The 25,484-nt window shown below is 44.0% G+C and overlaps 2 protein-coding genes across 2 annotated transcripts; one reads left to right on the forward strand and one right to left on the reverse strand.

Annotated features, from left to right (window-relative positions):
* Window positions 1-7,089: 7,089 nt before the first annotated feature.
* LOC127760075 (auxin transporter-like protein 1) lies at window positions 7,090-13,396 on the forward strand. The gene is made up of 8 exons (XM_052284283.1): window positions 7,090-7,597; window positions 7,747-7,977; window positions 8,110-8,295; window positions 8,717-8,829; window positions 9,006-9,189; window positions 9,301-9,398; window positions 11,067-11,532; window positions 12,663-13,396. The coding sequence occupies exons 2-8, from the start codon at window positions 7,777-7,779 to the stop codon at window positions 12,891-12,893; spliced, it is 1,479 nt and encodes a 492-aa protein (XP_052140243.1). The 5' UTR covers window positions 7,090-7,597; window positions 7,747-7,776; the 3' UTR covers window positions 12,894-13,396.
* A 1,486-nt stretch (window positions 13,397-14,882) lies between these two features.
* On the reverse strand, window positions 14,883-22,273 carry LOC127760073 (nuclear pore complex protein NUP62). The gene is made up of 9 exons (XM_052284282.1): window positions 20,653-22,273; window positions 20,208-20,295; window positions 20,025-20,106; window positions 19,763-19,885; window positions 18,633-18,710; window positions 16,881-16,984; window positions 15,931-16,018; window positions 15,762-15,860; window positions 14,883-15,242 (listed from the first exon to the last, which is right to left on the reverse strand). Exons 1-9 carry the CDS (start codon window positions 22,130-22,132, stop codon window positions 15,150-15,152), a joined length of 2,235 nt encoding a protein of 744 aa, XP_052140242.1. The 5' UTR covers window positions 22,133-22,273; the 3' UTR covers window positions 14,883-15,149.
* Between the last annotated feature and the right edge of the window lie 3,211 nt (window positions 22,274-25,484).

Consider the following 25,484-nt stretch of genomic DNA (forward strand, 5'->3'; position numbering starts at 1 on the left):
CGTACTCCCTCCGTCCCAAAAAAAAAAAAAAAGACAAACCCTGATTTTCGTGTCCAACGTTGGACCATCCATCTTATTTAAAAAAATATAAAAAAAAATAAAAAGACAAGTCACGTATAAAATATTAATCATGTTTTATCATCTAACAACAATAAAAATACGAATTATAAAAAAATATCATATAAGACGGACAGTCAAAGTTGGACACGAAAACCCAGGATTTGTCTTTTTTTTTTTGACGAAGGGAGTATATATATCCGTCTAATCAATTACCTAAATCCACACTCCCTTTTGGAAATTCGAATGGAATCAAGAGCCTTTTTTCATTGGCATGGCGACCTTTGCTCCGGCGCAAGCGCTGCTGCTCCAATTCTTTTTGCTGGGAATTACGCGCGCCACCAACCTCAGCTTCTACGTCCATCATTCTCTACTTTAGTTGTGAAAGGCCAAAGTACCTAATATAAGTGTGAGAGTCCCTCATCTCAATGGTTAGTTTTTTTTTTTGGGGGGGGGGGGGGGGGGGGTGGGAAAGGCCCTTTTACGATGCTACAATTCGTATCAGAGCCTGGCTAGTTTAACATCTCTGGCCCGATGGACAGTGTGTGAAGGCCTGATGGACCGTGGGTGCCTGCGGGACCCGTATACCTGAGGGACCGTGATGAAATGGTGAAGTAAGTGCTGAGGGACACCAATGTATGAAGGGGGAGATTGTTGAATAGTCCCATATTTGGTGGTTGTGGACCGTGGTGAAACGGTGAAGTAAGGACTGAGGGACACCAATGTATGAAGAGGGAGATTGTAAATAGTCCCATATTGATTGTGGAAGGGCAAATGACCTAAGATATAATTGCGAGAACCTCTCATCTCAATGATTAGCTTTTGGGAATCTGCAGGCCACATTTGCGTCACACTGCAGCGAACGCCCTGATCCCTTTCGGCATTTTTGTGGTGCTACATGCTGGGAAAAAAAGAGAGAAAGTCCGACGGAAGGGCAACAAGACACACCTTCACCGCAGATATGGTACGGAGTAGAGTTCGAATTGGACGGTTATTTGAGTTGAACTGGCAAAAAAAAGTGAGTTATATATTCTGTGCACTGATAATGAATCCGTATTGAAATCATTAATTAGATTCACACGTTGTATTTATAATTCTACATTGACTAATAATGAAGACTTGCTTTGAGTAGAATATTATAAAAAAATCCGAAAAAGAATCCCATATTCTAAAACTGGCTTAACAGTCCTTTTTAAACATGCATTCGTGCAACACAACCAAGATTTGTAAGATGTCAAGTTCTGCTTAGGTAATAATATCTGGTGATGTTGATGGTGTCACAATAGAAATTGCCAGTAAATTTTTTGGATAGGATTGTTAAAATTGTGAGGTAAAAACGTCATATCACATAGGTTTTTTTATTTAAAATAATTGTGCGAAGTGAGCGTAGCTCAACTGGTTAGCATCTTTGTGGTGGAACCAGCATACCCGGATTCAAATTCTAGATTTGACACGAGTGCTCATATTTACGACTAATTATTATTTCAGTAGTAGGTGATATATCCGTCAACAACGAGACGTTTATGGTAACTTCATCAATCTTAAATATTATTCGGTGGTAGACGACATACTCATTAACAGCGAGACATCTCTATGATAACTTCGTCAATCTTAAATATGCCTATTGTGACCGTTTAGTGACGAGGGAATAAAACTCACAGCTTATTAGGACAATTTTGTTTTGAAGCCAAAACATGCCTTATCTAAAACATTGCATTTAAAACAGTATTTGATCATGTTTGTTTCATTGTTTGCTAACATAACTTGTACACATAAACGTTGCCAAACTTACATACTAGGATTTGGCCATGCCAATCTATTTTTTTCGAAATTTGATACAAACGTAAGTGCTCGTTTAAATATGCGCACACTCACCTAAGAGCAAGGTTAACAGTATAGCCCTACTAGCTATAATTCATCTATAACCAATCTAATAGCCAATTCATACAATAATTGATTACTATACTATTAATATATGGTCCCACCTGTCATACACATACTGCGTCTTGTAGTCCGTGCTACAGCTAGCTACAAATATGTAGCCTGCTGCTATTCTCTCTCCTTATTTATCTTCTTAAAATATGTTTGCAGCTGGCTTATAGCCTGCTATTGTATCTGCTCTAATACACACATTATTACAAGCACATCAGAAACAGAACCGATATACCACGAACCCAGTGAGTCCAGGGACATTTATTACATGGATGAAAAGATGTGTCGTGCTTAGCTGTGTTCTTCGTGAACAAGAATGTACAGTAAATGAAAGTGAAATACCTTATGAGCTTGGTATAATATAGTACTGTGTACAACAGCAACAATATTTTGTTGGAGATCGATTTTCTGGTGGATTTGATCTCTTCAATATTGACCAGACAAGCACCTGAACAGCGAATTAAGAATTTAGGACTTCGATTCAGATGAGGGTTCCAACAGTTCAAGAGCTGAATGTCCATATTGAAATACTTAATCATGCATGGTGTACAGGTATATAATAAACGGACCCATAATCATCCATAACATCGATCGGTTTAAAGGGAAAAAAGCTCCCCAACTACTTCTAATGCAACCTTGGTGAGCGAACCCATGGGGCCCTAAATATAGCCATGATCTGGTATTTCACTACAATTTCTGCAATTGGCAACAAGTACTACATGCATGGAACTTTTCCTTTAAAAACCCAACGTTTTTATAGCCTTGATTTGCTGAATATATGCTGATGACACCATCAATTTGGAACCAGCTTGTTTTGTTTATACCTTACTTTTCCTCCTCCTGAATGGCCCCCACAGAATTTATGCAGGATTATTGTCAGGCAGGTTGTACAAAACCAAAGCGTTCAAGGAATTTTGTGGAGATGTTAGTATTGCATTTATACCACTCGAGATGATACGGAGCATCACTTGATGAACAGCAGCGAACAGGTTTGATTTGCACCAGAACTAGACCTTGCGAATAAATACGGCAATAACTCTACTGGAGTACTGGTCTACTCTCATCTTCAGTTTTGTTGCAAAAGCATACTCTTTCCCTTCCAAAATAAACAAATTTAGCACATGACACATTTTGACATATATATAATACAAAATCTACGATATATCACATTACCAGGTTTTGTTTGTTTTAAGACGAATGTATTACGCTACAAGCTCCCAGTCAAGCATTTACTACATGCTAGGAGAAACATTAGGATTTCCGTGTGTTTATTTAAAATGATTTTTTTCATGTGTAGGTATATTTATTTTTTCTTTTCACATCCATATTAATTTATCTGAGATTAGCTAAAAAATTTAGGCGTCATAAGGTTTTTTGGGACGGATGTAGAAAATTTTAGGCTCTGTTTTTTTCCCTGTACCGTGTAAACTATTATGGCATTGCATTGGGTAGTAGCTGATCCATTTCTAGTTGTTTTAGATCATACGAATTGGTTATTGTATTACTTAATGACAATTTAGGCTGTGTTCTTTTACATGACTTCCCAACTCTTCTTCTTCGTTTTCCGCGCACGCTTTATAAATTACTAAACGGTACATGTTTTGTAAAAAGTTTCTATTGAAAAGTTGCTTTAAAAAATTATATTAATTTATTTTTTAAGTTTTTTATAGCTATAACTTAATTAATCATGCGCTAATCTATCACTCCGTTTTGTGTACGGAGGGGAGGGGTTCCCAACCCCTCCAAAAGAACACAGCCTTAGGGTAGGCACAATAGCAGACTCTAACACAGCTATAAACATATTTTAAGAAGATAAAAGAGGAGAGAGGAGCAACATGCTACATATTTGTAGTCAGTTGCAGCACGGGCTCCAAGGCACATGTGTGTATGACAAGTGGGGCAAGATATTAATTGTGTACTATATGTTATAGGTAACTTTAGCTATTAAATTAACTATAAATGATTTGGAGCCAGCAGTTAACTATACTATTAAACTTGCTCTTATGTGTCGAGAAATTCTAGCATTTTTTCTATCTGGTTTGGATTATGACCGAGGTTTGAAATTTTAAAGTGATTTTTTTTTAAAAAATAGATTTTTAGGTGAGAAGACGCTGACTTAATAGCAGGTACAATAACAGGCTATAAACCAGCTATAAATATATTTTAAAGGGATAAAGGAAGAGATAGAAGAGCAGTGGGTTACAGATCTGTAGCCAGTTGTAGCACAGACTACAAGACGTAATGTGTGTATGACAGGTGGGACCAGGTATTGATAATATAGTAAGCAACTATTGTACGAATTGCCTATTACATTGGCTATAGATGATTTGGAGCTAGTTGTGGGTTATACTATTAAACTTGCTCTAATAGTAAAAAAAAATCAAACTCTTAAGTTTAAATCGGCTGTGAGCTTGTCTTCTTGTGTCGGCGTTCTACCTTATACAAGTTGACCACATCGGAGGTTCTAGAGGAAAACGGTTTTATTATTCTCTCACCCTCTCGCTCAGTCGCAAAGAGGTGGCTAGAGTAGAGTTTGGTGTCGGTTGTTAGGGTTAGATTTTGGACGATCTTGGCTATAGTTCCTTTATTCGCTTAGCAGCGGTCAGTCATGCTTAGTAGCGACCGGTTCGGTGATAGATTTCTCCCGAGTATATATTTGGTGTTATCGGTGCATGAATGGTGGTTATTTTATCTTTGTTTTTCTGGTTACGACCTTTAGAGTTATAATTTTTTGTTTTACACTATCAATATAAACTTTGCACTGTTCGGTAAAAAGTCGTTAAAAAATCGGCTTTGAGGGTTAACTTAATCGTGTGCCGGTGGGTGGGACCCGGTTTCAGTCCCCTCACCAACCCAAAGATGGCAAGATTCAACCTTGCACCAGCTCAGTACAAGCACCAGCTCAGTACGCGAAGTAAGCCTGACACACACAGCGAGGGAATAGCCGAGTAACCACGGGAAACAACGGGGTTCTGACCTTGTAGGGTGGAGTAACCACGTGACAGGGGCTAAGACTTTTGAGAAGCCAGCAGTAACTTCATCTACTAGCCATATCGCTCTTTTTTTTAAGGGTGTGTTTAGTTCACGCTAAAATTAAAAGTTTAGTTAAAATTGAAACAATGTGATGAAAAAGTTAAAAGTTTGTATGTATAGGAAAGTTTTGATGTGATGAAAAAGTTGGAAGTTTTAAAAAAAAGTTTAGAACTAAACTCGGCCTAAATCAAAACAAGCCATCGCTTTTAGCTGTGTTTAGTTCACGCCAAAATTAAAAGTTTGGTTAAAATTGGAACGATGTGATGAAAAAGTTGAAAGTTTATGTGTGTAGAAAAGTTTTAATGTGATGAAAAATTTGGAAGTTGCTCACCCCGAGGGCCGAGTTTGAGCAATCTCTCCCCGGAAGTGTAGAGGCGTAACTGCTTTATCTCAAAATAAATTCATTTTTCATTTGTCCTATAGAGTACTCCCTCTCTAAAATAACGAATCGAACCTAATCTAAACAAATATGTACTAATAATTATGATGTGTTATGCTCTAGTACTATATCGGTTTTTCTTACGGAGGCAGTACATACCAATGTAAAACTAAAAGATCATATTGTTCTCATTTTATCAAATCTCAATGCCATTATATTTTACTTAATCTATTTCTAATACATTTATTCATTAATTTTACGAACTCCGATGTAATGATTAGCCAAAAAAACTTATTTTAGGATAAATCGGAGAAGCTAAAAATAAACTTATTTTGAGACAAATAGAGTAGATTTTACCTTGGTTTTTCGTTAGCACGTTTTTCAAACGGTTAAACGGTGTATTTCATTAAAAAACTTTCTATATATAAGTTGTTTTAAAAAATTAATAAATCAATTTTTAAATTTGCAATAATTAAAACCGACTTAGTAATTAATCGTGTGCTAATGGCTTTATTGTTCTGCGTGTGCTAACTTAATGTTCATCCAAATGTATCTCAAACGGGACCTAGCTGCTTTCGGGAGAGAAGGCTAAGAATTTTTCTCCCATGCAAGTAAAATGGGATAGTTTATGAGCATATGGTTAAGTAAATATTAGCTTAAAAATTAAAAAAATAGATTAATATACTTCTTAAAAAAACATATATATACATATAAATTTTAAAAACTTACCATTTAGTTGTTTAGAAAACATGTGGATGAAAAAACAGAGAATAGAAGTTCACGTCATAGTCACACAGACTTCATTTCCTACTTCGCCCGAGTTTAGTTCTAAATTTTTTTTCAAACTTCCAACTTTTCCATCATATCAAAACTTTCCTACACAAATAAACTTTTAACTTTTTCATCACATCGTTCCAAATTTTACCAAACTTTAAATTTTGACGTGAACTAAACACACCCTTCGTTAAAAAATGTCAAGTTTATTTTTAGTCAATCAAACTAAGAAATACATATTTAATTGGAGCCTACGAAATACAACTAAAGTACGAATAAGGGGCATAGTTATTTCTCTTCACTGATAATTTGTCTGAAAGTTGCTAGAAACAAAATCTTTATAGCACCTGATAAACATATACTGTACTAATAATTACTTCCTCCCTCCTTAAATGTAAAAAATTCTGACTATGAATTACATGTTTAAATTATGAATCTGGATATGCACAATCTACATATGCACATATATAGATTTATAGATATGGTCCATAACATTTAGAGTCAAAGAAAATAGTACACTATGGCCCTTTTTGAATCAATGAGTTATTTTTTAGCCCGCCCTCAAATAACCCCAAATAGCCTAAAAGTTCCAAACACGTGAGCTATTTCAAGGCTATTTGAAAATAACCCATTAAAAAAAACTATCTCCCTCAAGGGCTCTTTTGGGTGGGACTTACTGAAAAAGTGTCTTTTCTCTCCCTCTATCTTTATGGGAAAGTGCATTAAACGCCAAATAGTTCTCAAAATAACCCTTGGATCCAAACAACTTACAGCTATTTTTTTGTGCTAAAAAATAGTTAAAAAAAGGCGAGAAACTCTGAAAGGTCTTTGCCTCTTGCCTCCTGGAAGGCCAGTCCAGGCCGCTGAGCCGAGGCGGAGTGTTCGTTATTATAAAGCCGCAAGCGTTTCCATTTCCCTCCCCATCTTCCTCTTCCTTCCCCTCTCTCTCCATCACCAGCTCATCCCTCTCTAGCGCTCGTTCGCCCGTCCCTCCCCCCTACAGCCCTACGAGCGCCGCGCTTCTCTTTCTAGCCCCCTCTTCCGCATTACTCCCTCATAAAGGAGGAACAGAGGAAAGACTGGGCAGAGGAGAGGACCTATAGCTGAGAAGAAGCAGAGCAAGTGAAGGAGAAAGCCCCGTAATCTTGGCCATCCTCCTCCTCCTGCTGCTGCTGCAACTCCGGCTCTGCCTTTAAACAGTGCAGCCCGGGCGGCGCCGGCCACGACGCTCGTACTCCTAGCTAGCAGCGGAGAACGAACAGTGTGCAGGGACTCGCCTCGATAGCACAGTAAATTCCATTCCATATCATATACCATTCCAGCCATCACTCTCCACCGGCACCCTGCATTTACTGCTCCCCCATCACTCGCCCCGGCTTCCTTGAGCGCGATCTCCAGATCATCTTTTGTGTAGCGAGAAAGGTTGGTGCTCTTCTTCTTCTTCTTCTTGCTGCTGCTGCTGGTGGTGTTGTTTTTTTTATTGGCGGGGTCGGTTTCCTGCTCTGTTTTGTTAAGTCATATTGTGCTGTCCTGGATCTTGATCCGACGTCCGTCCGTACGCACTCACGCAGGTGACGACGGGGAAGGGCGGCGTGGTCAGCATGGTGCCGCGCGAGCAGGCGGAGGAGGCCATCGTGGCTGACAGCAACGGCAAGGAGGAGGAGGTCGGGGTGATGGGCGTCAGCGCCGGGGAGCACGGCGCCGACGACCACCACGGCGGCGGCGGCAAGTTCAGCATGAAGAACCTGCTCTGGCACGGCGGCTCCGTCTGGGACGCCTGGTTCAGCTGCGCCTCTAACCAGGTATAACTCATCCTGCTCCGCCATGGCCGCCATCGCGGCCATGCAGCTCGCTCGATGAAGGAATCATATCGAGACGAATCCGAAAGGCAGCGTGACTGAATTTCTGAATTTCCTGGTGGTGGGTTTCTGCAGGTCGCGCAGGTGCTCCTGACGCTGCCGTACTCCTTCTCGCAGCTCGGGATGCTCTCGGGCGTGCTGCTGCAGCTGTTCTACGGTTTCATGGGCAGCTGGACCGCCTACCTAATCAGCGTCCTCTACGTCGAGTACCGCTCCCGCAAGGAGAAGGAAGGCGTCAGCTTCAAGAACCACGTCATCCAGGTACCCGCCCCGCCTTGTCATGCCATGGCCGTGCTGGCCTTGTCGCTTCTTCGTATCCTCCTCCTCATCAGTAACGGATTGTTACAGCTTCTTATCCCCGTCTTTATGTGGCATAATCGAAAACACATTTTTCTCGAGCACGCATTTTTTTCCCCTTCCGTTTGGTCGTTTTCGATCCTTACTGGCTTGAAAAATGCCTCCTTTTCTTTTGTGAAAATGGCAGGGGGTATTGGATCCCCTGCCTCCCATGGCTCTCTTCTGGTTGCTTGCCGAAATGAAAGCCGAGCCTGAATCGAGCTCATCCTTAATCCTTGTTCAATTAATCACTTATTACTGCAAATTTTGCATAACTACACAACTATAGTTACTATACTAACAACTGGGGCTAATGGGAGAAGCTTGTGACGTTGACTGGTGGCAGTGGTTCGAGGTGCTGGATGGGCTACTGGGCCCGTACTGGAAGGCGGCCGGACTCGCCTTCAACTGCACGTTCCTCCTCTTCGGCTCCGTCATCCAGCTGATCGCCTGCGCGAGGTCAAATTCCTTTCCTCCCCAACTCAACCAACCAACCATCACTCTCCCACTGTCACTTCGCAGCGCCAGTGTAAATATGTAGCCGTGCTGCTGCGCAACAGTGTGTCGTGGTGACAGATTGGGTTTGTGCGGATGGGCTGAAAACCTGACCGGTAATTTGGTGGTGTTTTCTTCAGTAACATCTACTACATCAACGACCGGCTGGACAAGCGGACGTGGACGTACATCTTCGGCGCGTGCTGCGCCACCACGGTGTTCATCCCGTCGTTCCACAACTACCGGATCTGGTCCTTCCTGGGCCTTGGCATGACCACCTATACCGCTTGGTACCTCGCCATCGCCGCCCTCCTCAACGGCCAGGTGAGATAAGAAGAGGGAAACTGTCCTTGTCACTTTCTCGATCATCCATCGCGTCTACTACATGTCCATTTAGCTTGGGTTTGCAGTGACTGATGATCGTTTGCGTCGCAGGCCGAAGGCATCACCCACACCGGTCCAACCAAGCTGGTGCTGTACTTCACCGGCGCCACCAACATCCTCTACACCTTCGGCGGCCACGCCGTCACAGTGTAAGCAAAGCAGAACTTGCTCTGTTTGTCCAGTTGTTAATTACTGTACAGTAGTATTAGTACTAGGACTACAAGCTAATCCTCCTGAGGAAGTGAAGTGAGGGAGAACTTTTCACTAGCTGCAGCTTTTGCCTGCCAATGTGGAGGACATGTCCCGATTGGAAATCAGGTTCTGGTTTCCATTCCATTGGTCCCCCTCCATGGTGCTGGTACTCGCACCTCACTGGTCACAGTGTAGTATAGTAAGTACTACTACTACTACTAAGCTTAATTAAAACACACGTAGCTGTAGCTTTGCAGCTAGTTAGCTCTATGGCGTACAGATCCCAATGGATGGATAGGGGCACTTAAAAATTCCAAGCCTGTGCGCGGTGGGAAACAGCTGCGTTAGCTTGCGACCATTAGTCGGCTGATCGATTGATATCGGTCGATAAAAATTTATAAAGATCGATCCAGCTGCTAAAGCTCGGTGCGTTCATGTGCATGTGCGATGTGCTGAACTGGTGATGCATCCAAAAGGTCCCCTGCTAGTACACGCGATGGTTTAGGGGAGAAAAGAATGGGCCACTATGCATTAGAATAGACTCCTTGAGCCCCTTTATTCCCATTGCTCGTTTATGTGCCTAATCTATTGCTTGGATTATTGAGTGTGTTTTTGCTTTGGCATGATTAGAGGCCCATGCGAGGAATAATTAGCGTTTCAGTGCGCTGTTCCTTCAAAATGCGATGGTCGTTAGTGCCTTAGTGGTCGCATGCAGTTCGGATTGGAGATTTGATGATCTTATAGTAGTATATATAGTATCTCCTAGCTTCAAAAATTTAATGTAGTGCTACCAGTACTTGTTTCATAGTTGTGAGAATTGAAAATGCTTTTGATGGGTTGGAAATGGAATGGAATGATAAGGGGGGCCAGCTTCATTCAATTCAGCTAGTGCGGAGTTCACATCAAGCTATGCAATTCCGTGCTAGTTGCCCTAATCCAACGGGGTGAAATGATTTCCATCATGGATTGGGACATCTTGGTGCCAAATCATCCAATGATGATTCCATTTATATCTTACTACTACTATTATGCTGCTAGGCTTGCATGGGAAAGTTTAGCTTAGTGGGGCGAAGGGGACACAGACCTGCTTTGAGAATTGCTTCCCAATTGAAGAATGTGAGTGTCTTTGTCCATCTTGACAATGCCCCTCACCACTTCTGGTCTCAGGCTAATTCAAAGCCCAGTTTGGTAGCGACATGAGACCATTAGCATAACATGCATGGGATGGGATCTTCGCTAGCTGTGGAGCAGAGTTTTTAGGTGATTAGTACTCGTATTTAGTGGTATAAATTATTATTGGCAACGGCCTTATTTGGCCGTATTTGTCGGCTCCTCCATCATTTGACCTGTGGCGGATACATGTGTTGGTGAAAGAAAGAAAGCAATTGCGAGATTCCCCCTGCCGCCGCGATCCTTGCATGTATCCTCCCTGCGTGACTAGGAGAAGCAGCAGCTGTAGTAGTAGTCCTACTTTTTGGCCGTATCATTTGATCAAGCTGATTAAAGTCTCAGCATCATTGACTCGCATGTGCCGAGGCCGTTTTGTCCGTTGATTTGTTGATTAATAACCTGCAAGAAAAGAAAATAATGACTGATTGGGGGTGGCTGTTTGTGGGTTGGTGCAGGGAGATCATGCACGCGATGTGGAAACCGGCCAAGTTCAAGTACATCTACCTGCTGGCGACGCTGTACGTGTTCACGCTGACGCTGCCGTCGGCGTCGGCCATGTACTGGGCGTTCGGGGATGAGCTGCTGACCCACTCCAACGCCTTCTCGCTGCTGCCCAAGACCGGGTGGCGCGATGCGGCGGTGATACTGATGCTGATCCACCAGTTCATCACGTTCGGGTTCGCGTGCACGCCGCTCTACTTCGTGTGGGAGAAGGTGATCGGCATGCACGACACCAAGAGCATCTGCCTCAGGGCGCTCGCGCGGCTCCCCATCGTCGTCCCCATCTGGTTCCTCGCCATCATCTTCCCCTTCTTCGGCCCCATCAACTCCGCCGTCGGCGCGCTCCTCGTCAGCTTCACCGTCTACATCATCCCGGCACTCGCCCACATCCTCACCTACCGTACGGCCTCCGCGCGCATGGTAACCTCAAGAACCTCTCTGCACATGCCCTAACTATGCCCCATCATCATCGCTGCATGCATGTTTTTGTTCCGGTACACCGCCTCGTCCATCCATCCACGCATTCAATGGCAGGTACTAGTGCAAGCTAGGGCGAATGCAACGTGACGGCCAACTTATACTAACAACTGGGTTCGATGGATTTCATCGACGCTTCCTCCGTGTTGCTATAGCTGAGCAGCGGATCGGTCGAGCCATCATCAACAGTGGCGAGACTGGAACACACAGGCAATAGAATAGACAGTGGAGATCTGTGCGCAGGCAGCAGAAGCAAGCAGCAGTTCGTGTTGAATGCAAAAGCACAGCCGGGCCGTGCCCGGGGCCCACCTCATACATGGGCAAATCCCCAATCATTGAATCCAGCCAACAACCACATTAATTCCAAGCAGCCCCCCCCCCCCCCCCCCCCCCCCCCCCCCCCCCCCTTTTCTCGATTCTGGCCGCTGCTTTGGCAGAATCTTCCCCAAGAGAGGTTAGCTTAGCCTAGTCACTTTGGTTTAGTGACCGTGCCCAGTTCTGGTGCGCTACTGCTCCCATGTATAGTGTCCCAGATTAGGAGCCCAACCAAAGGTGGTCCCTGCTTATCTGGCTGGCTGCTGCCGCGCGGCTCGGTACAGCGGACGAATCCACCCGTAGACTCTCTGTGCACCGTGCGCGACGACGCGAAGAAACGCGCGGAAAGCAACGGTTGACGCCGCGGTGGATGAGGTGGGACGGACGCGCTGCTGATGTTTTCGCGCCGGCGCTGCTATCGCGGGTGGGACATATGTAAGACTTCCGCTTGGCGCGTAGCCGGAGGCGATGGCGCGGTGGTCGCCGTCGCGCCCGTCAGGTCAGGGGGCGCGCGCGGCTAGCTTAGCTTTTTTCGCGCGTGGGGGGAGGGGTTTGGGAGATTTTTGTGCGTGGGTAGCCTTTCCCTCTCGATCCCCTTCCTTTTTCCGCGCCTTTCCGAAAGGCGATCGACCGAACGTGCGTGGTAGTACGGACGCGGCACGGCGAATCAAACCAGCAAGCACCAACCATGTTTTATGTTGAGAATCTACAATACGCATCTCTTTTTTGACGAGGGTTTATGTTGTTGTTTGCAACAGAACGCGGCGGAGAAGCCACCGTTCTTCCTGCCGAGCTGGACGGGGATGTTCGTGCTCAACATGTTCATCGTGGTGTGGGTGCTCGTGGTGGGCTTCGGGCTCGGCGGCTGGGCCAGCATGGTCAACTTCATCAGGCAGATCGACACGTTCGGGCTCTTCGCCAAGTGCTACCAGTGTCCCAAGCCCGCCCCGGCGTTGGCGCAGTCGCCGGTGCCATTGCCGCACCACTAGCGCGCGCCCGTTCCGCACCACCGCCGCCGCCGCGGCGGACCGTGACAACGTGCACCGCCGAGCCCGGAGCAAGGAACCTCGCTCTCCTGGCCGGCACGGCTGCAAAAATTCAGTGTTGCTTAGGTTTTGGTCGCCTTGTAATATACAAAGCCTCTCCTCCTGTGCTAGGGTGTCACACCAAAATGGTAGAAGAAGAAGAGGGCATGGGTCCCTACGATCTTGCCCCGGGCCGTCCGCTGCCGCGTTGCTTTCCCCCGATCCTCGATGGTGTCCTTGTGTTTGTTTGGCTTGCCCCTCCCTCTGGCGATATATATGTGATGGTCGTCATGGCTTATAAAGATTTTCAGCTCATGTCACATTTTCATATGATATGATGTAGCATATCACTATAGGGTTATTTGTTTTCTACCTGGATGGAGCTTGGTCCATGTTGTCTAGCGCGAGCAATTGTAATCGGCGATTCCTCGTGCTAGCTAAAGGCAAAACACGGAGGCCTTTGTTTATTGCGTTCCGCTTTGGATGTTCTTATTGTAAATGTAGAGCGATTGCTCGCTTTTTTTTTTTCTTCTCTTCCGTATGTGTTACCTTTGCGCCAAGCGATTAAAGTTTCTTGAGAAATTTTATGGGCTTCTTTGAAAGGACCACAAAGCAAGGGAGAAAGATATGGAGCAAAAAAAAAGATGTGCTCGTAGTAATGAATGGTGGTCGAGTGGGGTTGTGATGCGGGTGCGGCGCGGGTCGGCGCAAGCTATAATGACTCGCACTCTGAAACTTGCTTGTGAGGCTCAAATGCTCATCAAGAGTTCTAAAGATGGAGGCTACCACTACTGGCTACACTGGCTTTGCATAGTTGACACAGCGTGTCACGCAGCAGACGGCCCTGATTAGCAGCCCATCTTATCACACCAGCATACTGATACACCGGCGGTTGAGGCTAACTTTATAAGGATTAGACTCCACTACTTGTACTGGTACTAGTAGTAGTACAATACATGGATGCATTATTGTTGGCTTGTGCTTCACAGCATCGATACGGACTTTGGTTAGAGAGAAGATTGTGCTTTAATTCGCCCATGTGGGACTCCTAGGCTCTCCCCAAGCCGTTGCAAATGGGATTCTCTCTAATCCCTCACTCCCTCGGGCATCAGCCTTCACATGGAGGGGGCATGTGCTTCTATTGACAGGTTTCTCTTTCCAGATTTCCTTTTGCTGGTATCTGTGTTCCTTCCAACCATCCATGAGAGGGGGGGAGCGAGGTGCTAACTGGGGGAGCATGTGCTTTCGACTTCACAGCATATAGATGTTTTAATCTGACAGCAACTGGCCGTTGATGATAGTTTTTGTTTGATTTGATCCCTGTGTTCTTAAGTTTGAAGTGTATATGGTATAGTACAATATACTTACCTCTGCTCGAGTCCCATCTTGCACATGGTAATGCCACTTGCCGTTGAATGGAATCCCAAGTGGAAAAGAACATCAACTGATGATCTAAAGAACTATGCTTAGTGCTTACTTCTATTTGCAAGGGAATTGTTGGCGATGCTAAGATACGCCTCAACCATGTGGAGCATATGCCTAATTTTCCGATAACTTTCGCTATCTGACAGGCTACATGTACCAAGCTATGAGTTTGAGGTAAAGAATTATATTATCTTTCTTGTATAGGCGCAATCTTGATCTGATAATGGCAGATCATGAACACGCGCCATGCACAAGTAGTTAGGTGAACATATAGCATGTAGTTTAGAAATGCAAATCGTGCAATCTTACAGGACCCCGAAGCTTTCTAGTGCAACTGGAGGACAGCGATTTGAGATTACAGGATCGCAAGAAAAGGCTCAAGATATCCGCTGGTCCCTGGTAAGAAGCTCATAAGGCGTAGCTCAATTGATGCAGGTAGCCAGGTACTTAGCCCACCCAACGCATCATATAGCATCTACTTTTCAGCTCAACAGATCTGAACACACCTGGAACCAATAATGAACGGTATCTCGCAAAGCCTCTTGTTTCCTCGTCCAAAGACCAAAGTGAGTTGAAACAGTTCACTGATTGCTGAAGCCAATGTACGCGACTGTTACAAGGCATTGTTAACATCAGCAGTTAAAATCCCAACGAATAACATCAGTTCGGTACATCATGTACTTGAATGAGAGGAACAGTGAAACTTTTGCTGGGGGGCAACACATCCACCGAAAAATAGCATGTTTACTGGCTTCGATCAGAACAAGATGCAAATGTCCATCCAGGATTGGATCATCAGCTTAACCAAAACCTTGGCATTCCAGAGTCACGTTCAGCTGCAGCACTGTTGTTAGGTAGCCTCTGTATTCTACTTGAGAACTCATTAGCCTATGAAAAATGGACAAAGGGTCAATTACAGACTTTGCAAAAAAAGACTGAAAACTAATTCCACCAAATAATCACTATGCAAAACATGTGGCATTGATACACCAAATATCACTTAAAGGAAGAAAAGAACAATTGGGATCAAGTTTCTCTGGTTTTGCACTTTTGCTCAAAGCAAAGGTAAGATTCACCAAACCATGCGAAAAGTAGAGCATAGGTAAAAAAAACAAGATTCAACAGGACAGTATATAAAAGCAGAAGGATATGCTTTCATTATTTGGTCAAAGGCAAGATTCTATGTAACAGTGCAATAAAAGGGGATCAAGTTCCTAAGCCGAAAGGATTCTACTAAAGCCTAGCATAAAATCTGGAAATATCATTCTGCGTCAAATCAATATTATTGCTTGCAGCCTAGCACAGTAGCACAAATACCCTCACAAACTGTGAGGCTGTAAGCCTGCGATAAGTAACTAAAGCCACCTCAAAAATATGAGCATAAAGTGGTATACTTGAGTTACCAACCTTCTCATCGATCCACATTAAAGAACGCAGTTGATTATCCAGTATCCGGACAGCAACATCAAATGGTGTCATACTATCAGCAGTCTCAAACTCAGCACCCTGGATTGGAGGAGGCTGATGTCTAAGACACAAGTCATCACTAGACAAGTACTGCAACCAGAATACTTACCTGAGTAGCATTCAATGTCTGAATGATGGACTTCACTTGTTCTGTCATATGTTGCAATTCATTCTCCACAGTTTCAGATTGCTCAAACCTTGGCATTGCAAAATTATTCTGTTAAGCTGATGATGTATATTATGATATAATAAAACATTAACATAATCATTTGTCCTCATAAACAAAAAAAAAACAGCTTTGTCAGCCAATTTGGCAATTCCTCAAAAAAAGAAAAACCAAGCTAAGCAACTGAGTGGGGCAGAATAGATTATGCACATATTTCGAGTAATAACACCACTATTGAGACAGGCCACTCAGGAAACAAAGAATATCGTATGTTATTCGATTCAGGAATATTTTTAAGCAATGCACAGCATTTACTTAGCTTAAGCTGCATTTATTTTAGATCATGTGCAGATTATTCATGCCACGTTTCCAAAAGGAACTTCTCCAAAAACTGTCGCCTTCAGAATTGCTTAAATGCCTAGGCTGTGTTCGTTTGTTATCTTTCCCAACTCACCTCCCTCGTTTTCCGCATGCACTCTTTTCAAACTGCTAAACGGTGCGTTTTTTGCAAAAAAAAATTATATACGGAAGTTGCTTTAAAAAATCATATTAATCCATTTTTCAAAAATAAAAATAGCTAATACTTAATTAATCATGTGCTAATGAGTTACACCATTTTGCGTGCACAGGAGATTAGTTCCCAACTGCAACAAACGAATTCAGCCCTAGACAACTTGTTCTAAGCCATTTGTTATCTTTACAATATATAATATTTAAATTCATCCCGATAAGCAATCATCCATAATCTGTCCAATCAAACATTTCAGTGCATCCTAAATCGTTTTAAAGCAATTGTCTTAATTTTTGTTCCCGAAGTGTGGTGCACTATTTATTTGCATTACTGTTACTAAATACAAACAGATGGAAGTAGCTGAATCCAAATGGTGACTAACATTGTATCTCTTGCAGAAGCAGCCTCATCTTCACGAAGCAACAGCCGTTCATCCTGGAATACCCGCTCTGCTTCCTCCTCCATGCTCTGCAGAGCCTTGTCAACCTGCAATTATATAACGAGTTGTTCACTAGCCAGTACCTGGTGGTTAATATCGGAATAGTCACAGTTTAGCCAAGTACCAAATTATGGAACACCAAAATTTTGATTGATAGTTCAGTTTGTAGCAATGAAGTTCAAACAGCATATGCGATTAATTTTTTTCCCACTTAAAGAGGTCAGACCAAAGCATCATAGTATGGAACTATGGAAGCAAACAACAAACATATTACTACAGGCTACAGCAGAACTTTTAAATGGCAACTGCAATCATCACTGGGTAAACAACCAAAACATAACTCTGTTAGCACTGCAACAAATTATTCTCGAAGAAATTTCTTTGCACATTAAACCATAGTCAGAATTTAGTCTTAAGCAAAAACAAAAAAGCATCACATGTCATGTACAAGGTTTACATTGCCCCCAAAAGGCCATACGGACAGAAATTTAAAAAAACTCAACCAGTGGGGGAATGACTGCCCCCATGGGCCACAGCTTTTCATTAAGAAGAAACCTCAATTCGTGGATTTCCCATACTACCAGAATTTCAAATAAGAGTTTTGATGAATTTAGCATGTGATGGTCACATCAAATCTATGAAACCGTGAACATTGAACCATAGGGAACAATCCTGATTGTTAAGGTGTTAAAGCTAGATGAGGTAACATATCACTGCCTCAACACCAAATTATGCGAGGCATAAGGCAAAGCGATGACACATAAAGTGGCTGCACAGCCTGGTTATGGGAGAAAATGGGAAAGAAATTAACAAGCGAAAGAGAAAATAAAAGGAAAAAAAAAACCATTGGACCAAAAGACGGCATTGAGACATGTGCGCTCCCAGCTATGAGAAGAGCACTAGGCCACTGACAAGATCAATATACACTCTTCTGCTGGCCACCTTGGCAAGGGAGCCTGACATCTTTGCCTACCGGTCGTGGAGCTTCAATGCATCCGCTTGTCTAGCTGTCCACCACTGCCACTGCCAGAAATGATACAGTGGCAGCGATCTAGAGCTAGTCTGATGGCACTGGTGCAAGTTCTGCGACACTAAGCTGGAGGGAGCAAGGAAGAGATGGACCTGAACTATCAACACTCAACTGTCCTTGAACATCTTACCATTTCACCCTTTCTTTCTCCTGCGAGGCAAGGCAGAGCGACAACACCTCTGCACATCTTGCCACTTTAGTAGCCCCCTTAAGATCATCTTACCATCCAGAGGGAGGATAATCACGATGCCATGGAAAAAAAATTCCTCCATACCAATAACCCAGCTTATGAGACGATTATAAAATATAAGAATTGTAATGTATTCTAGATGACATAAAACTTAGAAAAGGCATTCCATATTAATGCATTCTAAAATGCAGCTTGGCAGTTGAAAGCTTGTCATCCTTAAAAAAAAAATCAGTCAACCTATCTTCATTAACCATATTGTGCGCAATTGTGTAAAAAAGGAGATGACAGCCGAAATATGATGCATCCCTGGCAGCATAGCATATAAATAATGAGCTTACAGGAAAGCAATTCACTAGTCAATATTATGATGTCATCCATGGGGATCAGCAAATGAAAGAGCAAACAAGCATGCAACAAAAACAAAAGTCATAACTAGAGTATGCAGAAGACATGAAATATATGCATCCATACCCACCTCTTTCTGGTGAGTTTCTATTAACTCAAGTTGCCTCTCCAAGCTTGTTTGTGTTTCAACAACTTTAGCCACCTCAGCCTGCAAGGGACATAAAATTTATTTTAAATCACAGCAAATGATCTAATTATATAAAGTTCTTTTGAGTAATATAAACATGTATACATGCTAACACACATCTATCCAGAAAAGCACCAGCTCAAGAGGTGATAATGGTGGGAAGACAACATCAGCACTAACTTAATTAGTACTAAACGAAGAAATTCATGAAATGAACATATCTTCTCGCATTAATCTAATGTGAACGATAGGCAGCTGAGAGGGAGATCATCATAGCTATCAATATTTACCAAGAGCATCCTAGAAAAAACTATAGGAGATCACATGTGAAGTATTTGAATCAAATTAGGGGAGCTGAAACAAGTTATTTGGATCAGAGGTAGCATTGCACATGTATTTCGCAAAGGCAGAATATTGGCATAGTTTTTACATCTTCAATCACAGTCTGACTAGTGATAGGGCATTGATATACACATTTCCCTGCTTTACATTCGACTGATAAAGCTCACCAGTGAACAGCAAGGAAAAAGCAGTTCGTTCACTTTCAGACTTCCTAGTTTTTCATTTTCCTAATTTCTCATTCCATCAATAATCAAAACTAAATTACATAAAATATATGCAAAAGGGTGAGGATAAATAAAAAAAATCATGTACACTTTTAAAAGCAACAATACATCGGCTTTACATGAATAAGTCAAATCAACATGCATTGCGCAAGACAATCATCTACTAGATAATCAAATAATTATTCATGTTTCATGTTCAATTTAAAACTACTGCTAAGAATGAAACCTCCAAGTCTTTGTAAGTTTGCATTACCAGTGATAAATTCTAGAGTCCATAGGGTAAGCATGGCTATTCAAATCCAACCAGGCTTCCTTCTACCCTGCTTTCAACTAATTGTAATCATTTTTCATAAATATTGTCTTTATGCAAATGACTTTGCAAAACCAAATCAGCAATAAAGAAGTAAATATATAACCATCAAATCTTCTGATATTGATCTAGCTGCAAAAGTTCATATGAACAGAACTAGAAAAGAAGAGCTGTAAAATGTAAAAATAAGAACATACCTCAAGCCTTATAAGAACATTCCTGTTCTGCAGAATTCTCCTGTCCCATTCAGATATTGCAGTGGCATGCTTCCGGAACTTCGCAGTGCGATCTTGAAGTTCATTATTCCAGTCCCTAATAATCTACAATATAGATAAGTTCGTCGGTAAAATATTACTGTGTTGCTCAAGGTAATTAACAAGACAATGCAAAGTCAAAACTAGAAAGTAAGTGTTGCAGTAGAAAACAACACCTTATAACCGCAAAGAATAGGTGCAGTACCTGCTCAACATTTTTCCCAACAATTTCTGATGGTAGCTTAGGTGCCTGTGATGCTACTGGAGTGATAGCAGTAGTCGTAGGACTGCACCAAAAGAACAGGGAGGCCATGAACAAGGTCAATATCTTGTAGCCCAGACCCTTTAATAAGTATGCTAGAGATAAATCGACGGGATTTGTACAAACCCAGTGCTGCTAGCTTGAACAGCTGAGGAAGTTGCCTGACTAGTGCTTGTGATGGTGGTTGAAGTACTTGCAGCTACAGTAGAAACACCTGTTGAAAATACCCGCTTAACATAAATCTGGACATCATCAAAATAGACTGAAAAGTGATAATCAAAATAGACTGAACACCTCAAGATTTAGGAAACAGATTGCAAGGTAATGATTATAGTCAAAACAGTGCGTTACAACAACAATTTCCTGTATTGCATAGGAAAGGCAAATGCACAATGATCGGGTCCTCAAATGATGATACAAATAAGTTATTTGCGATGTTATGAGCTAAATGGTTACTTGCTTGAGGGTGACATTTTAATTGTTCACTGCCGGTAAATCAAGGTATGTAAATGGTATGGTCAAATTAAACTGAAAATAAAACAATAGTTTTAACAAGAACATGAGCACTCACCGAATGACAATATTGACTGTGTCTGTGTTGATGGAGCTGAGGCAGAAGCTGGTGTAGTTCTCTGCTGGCTAAATAGTGTAGCAGTTGTTGTTGCTGAAGGAGCCGGCGTTGTCATGGCTGCAGATGTCGATGCACTTGTGACTGTTGTGGTAGTAGCTGTAGTAGCCGCAGCTGATGATGACGATGGTACTACTGTGAAACTGAAACCACCAGCAGAAGAAGCAGGTGCTGGCACCGAGAACAATGACCCTGATGTCGCGGGGGAAGCAGTAGCTGCTGACGGTGTGGATGCGCTCGTTGCAGAAGCAGAAGCAAATGCCGGTGCAGAAGCAGAAGATGAGCCAAACGGAAAGCTGAGAGAAGTGGCAGACGAGCTTGCTGCTGCACTGGTGTTAGAGAACAATGAGGGAGCAGGTGCTGCCGGCGAAGTGGCCAAGGAGAAGCCAGTAGATGGAGCAGACGCTGGCGTGGTGGGAGCAGCAGAGCTACTCTTCGTGAAGGAGAAGGCGGGAGCGGAAGATGCAGAAGAGAACAAGGCAGGGGCGGTGCTCGCGGTCGTGGTGGTTGCCGATGACGGTGTGAAGCCGAACGACGGAGCAGAGGCGGCGGTCGCTGGCGACGATGAGAAGCCAAAGGACGCCGTGGTCGCTGGGGACGAGGCGGTGGTGGTGCTGAAGAGTGGTGCAGAGGTAGTGGATCCAAACAGCGCCGAGCCGGTGCCTGCTCCAAACCCTAGAGCCGGAGAGGAAGCCGAAGTAGTGGTGGTACTCGATGCAGCGGCCCCGGTGTTCAACCCGAAGCCGAAAGACGGTGTCGAGGCAGCAGCGGTCGCGGCAGTGGTGGTGCCCGACGCAGCTGAGCCAAAGCCAAAGCCCGTGGCGGCGCCAGAGAAAAGGCTTGGCGCGGAAGCAGCGGACGCGGCGGCCCCGAACAGACCGGGTGCGGCGGCGGCGGCGGAGGTGGCGCCGAAAGGACTGGGTGCGGTAGCCGCGGAGGAAGCACCGCCGAATAAGCTCGGGGTGGTCGCCGGGGAGGAGGTGGCGCCGCCGAAGATGTTGGGGGTGGATGCCGCGGATGATGCGGCGCCGAATACGCTAGGGGTGGTCGCGGTGGCGGGGGTGGAGGACGCGCCGAAGATGGATGGGGCGGACGCGGCGGCGGCGGTGGATTGGCCGAACGAGAAGCCGGTGGATCCGAAGCCAAACGGAGATGGGGATGAGGAGGTGGCAGGGGCGGCGGCGGAGGCGGCGGGGGCGGACCCGAATAGGGAGGAGCCAAAAGTGGGAGCGGCGGCGGAGGAGGAGGAGGAGAAGAGGGAGGAGCCGAAGGCTGGGGCGGAGGCGGGGGCAGGGGAGGAGGCGGCGGCGGCGGGCTGAGAGAAGGAGAAGGCGGATTGGGCGGTGCCGGTGGAGAAGGAGAATGGGGAGGAGCCGGTGGATCCCGACGCGGCGGAAGAGCCGAAAGAGAAGGAGGTCGCCATGGCTGCGCCGGCGTGAGCGCGGTGGCGGATTTGGGGGATCTTCTTTTGGCAGATTTTTTGCGTGGTTTTGCCGCGGGCTCGTCGGCCGCGCCGGCTTGAGAGGAAGGGGAAGGAGGGGTTTGGGGCTTGGTTCCTTCGTGGGTAACCGCTTTTTTGAAGTAGGGTTTAGGAGGGGGAAAGGGGATTTGGGAGGAAATGTTGGTTGTTCACTTGTTCTTGTGCCTTCTTGGTACGTATACCTAAGCATGATGTGTGTTATCCACCAAATTTGAACTAGAGAATGGTTCGTTCACTTATACGAACCTATCGTAGTAGGCAAAATTTGTTATAGGACACCTGAAAATTGTGTAATTGGTTGTGAGACACCACAAAATTTTAGCTTTGCCCACGGACACTACGAAATTTGTGAAATTGGCTGTGAGACACCGGAGGCAATATTTTATAGTTTCCGGGCAAAAGAGGTCAAATATTTTTTAAAAAAGACCAATCTACCCCTGCACCCAGCTGTCCATCTCCCTCCCCAACCCGATTTCCCAGACTCGAACCCTAACCCTAGGCGACAGTGGGGCCGGCGGCGGTGGCGGCGCCGGCGGAGACAGTTTCGACGCCGGCGACGGTGTTGAGGACGGCAACGGGATCGAGATCACCTGCAGTTGCAACGGTGACTGCAACTTTAGCAGTCCTTGTGTGACCGTTAGATCAAAGAAAAACAGCTCAGATTTGACCAGAACACTGTAGCACGCACACATAGTCCTGTAGCGCACTGTAGCATGTACTGTAGCATTGGCAGCTTGGTTGTGACGTGGCATAACTATCTGTCGTTGATCAGTTTGATCCGACGGTTGCGAATGGATGTGACTGCCTAACTTGCAGTCACCGTTGCAACTGTAGGTAATCTCGATCCACGGCGACGACGGCGGCCGCTGGAGCTGTGATGATGACACAGTAATCGATCCTTGTGGCAAACCCGACGAGTCCTGGCGGCAAGTGCACGGTGCGGCGGTTTCAAGCCGATAGCGGCGGACGGCGGAGCTCAGTTTCCAAATGGAGGACACGTTATCTGCACAGCCGTCAGTTAATTAACTAATTAAGTTGTCTTTTGGTGACAAATATTTCCTGGTGCCATAGACCAATTAGCATCTGAGTGGATTATAACAGCAGGTGCATCGTCGCCGTGCAGGATTGAGGAGGAAGAAGCAGCCAAAGGCAGTAATGGCGCAGGCGGAGAAGACGAGCGAGAGATTTTCTCTGTATGCGGAATCTCCTGCTCGCTTGATGTCAGGATCGCGCCAGGCACGGCCCTATTCGCGTCTGTGCGCGGCGCGCACACGCCATGCCGGCATGCCGTGGCATGCCAATTGCGTAGGGGTAGATTGGTCTTTTAGAAAATTATCTGACCTCTTTTATCTTAGAAATTATAAAATATTGCCTCCAGTGTCTCACAGCCAATTTCACAAACTTTTATAGTGTCCGTGGGCAAAGCCAAGATTTTGCAGTGTCTCACAGCCAATTACACGATTTTTGGGTGTCCTGTAGCAAATTTTGCCGTAGTAGTAAAAGTCAGAGCCGTCTCTAGAAATTTAGGGTCCCGGAGTGAAATGCAAAGTAGGGCCCTATAATTTAAAAATCATGTACAACATAAATAAAATATATTTTCATTTAATTATATAGATGCAATATGTGTTCTAATATTATAAATTTACTATATATATCATCTACTCAATCACTGTCTAACCTTACCCGTCTAAACCTCCGAGGTCGAGTTGTCGAGGGTTGAGTCGACGATGAAGAGCGGATGAGGAGGAGGACGGCATGAGCTAGCAGACAAGACAAGGTAGCAAGGCAAAGCCGTCGCCGCTGCCGCTCGGAGCATTGGAATCGCAAGTAGCAAGTTGTATCGCTGTCGCCGCCGCCTCAATCGCCGTGAATGGAATTGGGATCGTCGTCTCGGTCTCTGAAATTGGCACATAGAATTAGATCGCTCAGCAACCAACAACAAGACGAAATCAACGATCACACAACATCCTCTTGATTTTGGGCAAGGCCTAGCATTGTTGATCTATCCATTGGGCTATTGCCTATTAGATGATGTTGTATTGCATTGCTATATTTAAAGTGGGCCTTCATGTTTATATGGGCCCCCCAAAAATGGGGGCATTGTGCGGGTGCCTATTTGGCACATGGCCATCGATGGCCCTAGTAAAAGTTTCAAATGTTTGTTAATCTCTTTGCATATGCATTGAACTATCGTCATATGTTCTCTGCAAACCATTTGAAATATTTATGTGACAAAGTAAAAGTCTCAAATCATATTTGTGAAATCTCACATACTTAGGAAATACATATATTTTTCATTCATTACATCACTTTTTTTGTCCATCATCCATATTTAGTTGCATCCAGATCGTTCATCCGTAAAACACAAACACAATGCTACGATTGTTGGTAATAAAAAGGTGACCCAAATCGCAATGTACTTAAATTCAAAACATACCATCAAGGTTTGCGGATACATTTAGAAGGCAAAACTATATGTTATCATATCAAACACACATAGAGTTTTTGCCTTTTTATTTTCACTTTTCTTGAGTGGCATATATCGAACCAGTAAAGAAAACATTGAAAACACAAAATCAGTAAGAAATTCTAAGGTGTGTCATTGATAGGAATCTAATTTATCAAGTTGCGATTAATGAAGTTACAATAAATACCATCTTATAAGACAATTTGTATAAGAATGTTATTGACGTGACGTTCCATCGATTTAACTTTGTTAGCTCATGTGGAGTGAACATTTTACCACTATATAACAATTAAGCTCCTTAACGTGAAAAGAACAATGATATCGCTGCAACAAATCACGCTCTAGCAAACATCTCCAAGCCCTTCACTCTTATAAATCCATTGTCGCTGGTAAGATAAAAGCCACAACCATCAAAAGGAGATCACCGGTGAGAGTGCTAGCAAACTTTTTCATGGGTGGTGTGGCGGCGGTAGTAGCCAAGATAGGGGTCATGTCGGTAATCCTGTGCTGTCGCTTCACGCCACCGCCACCGCTTGAAATGCACGTTAATGTTGTTTTAGCCTATAACTATCTTCGTCCTCACCTAGAAGCGATGTGTTACTAGGCTTTCCTTACTTGCAACCGTCCTAACTATATTACGAACATGGTACCATCTATTTTTTAAAATAAATTGATATAATGATTTATTATAGACAGTAGAATGTGAAACTAAATATACATTAAGAGTACAACTTAAAATTATTTCTCTCCTCGTAGAAACGATTATCCGTCTATAAGAAAGTTAACGGGGAAATTCCGGTGATCAATGTCGAGATAACGTTCCATCTC

Source organism: Oryza glaberrima, chromosome 1, assembly GCF_000147395.1.
Source record: "Oryza glaberrima chromosome 1, OglaRS2, whole genome shotgun sequence".
NCBI lineage: Eukaryota > Viridiplantae > Streptophyta > Magnoliopsida > Poales > Poaceae > Oryza > Oryza glaberrima.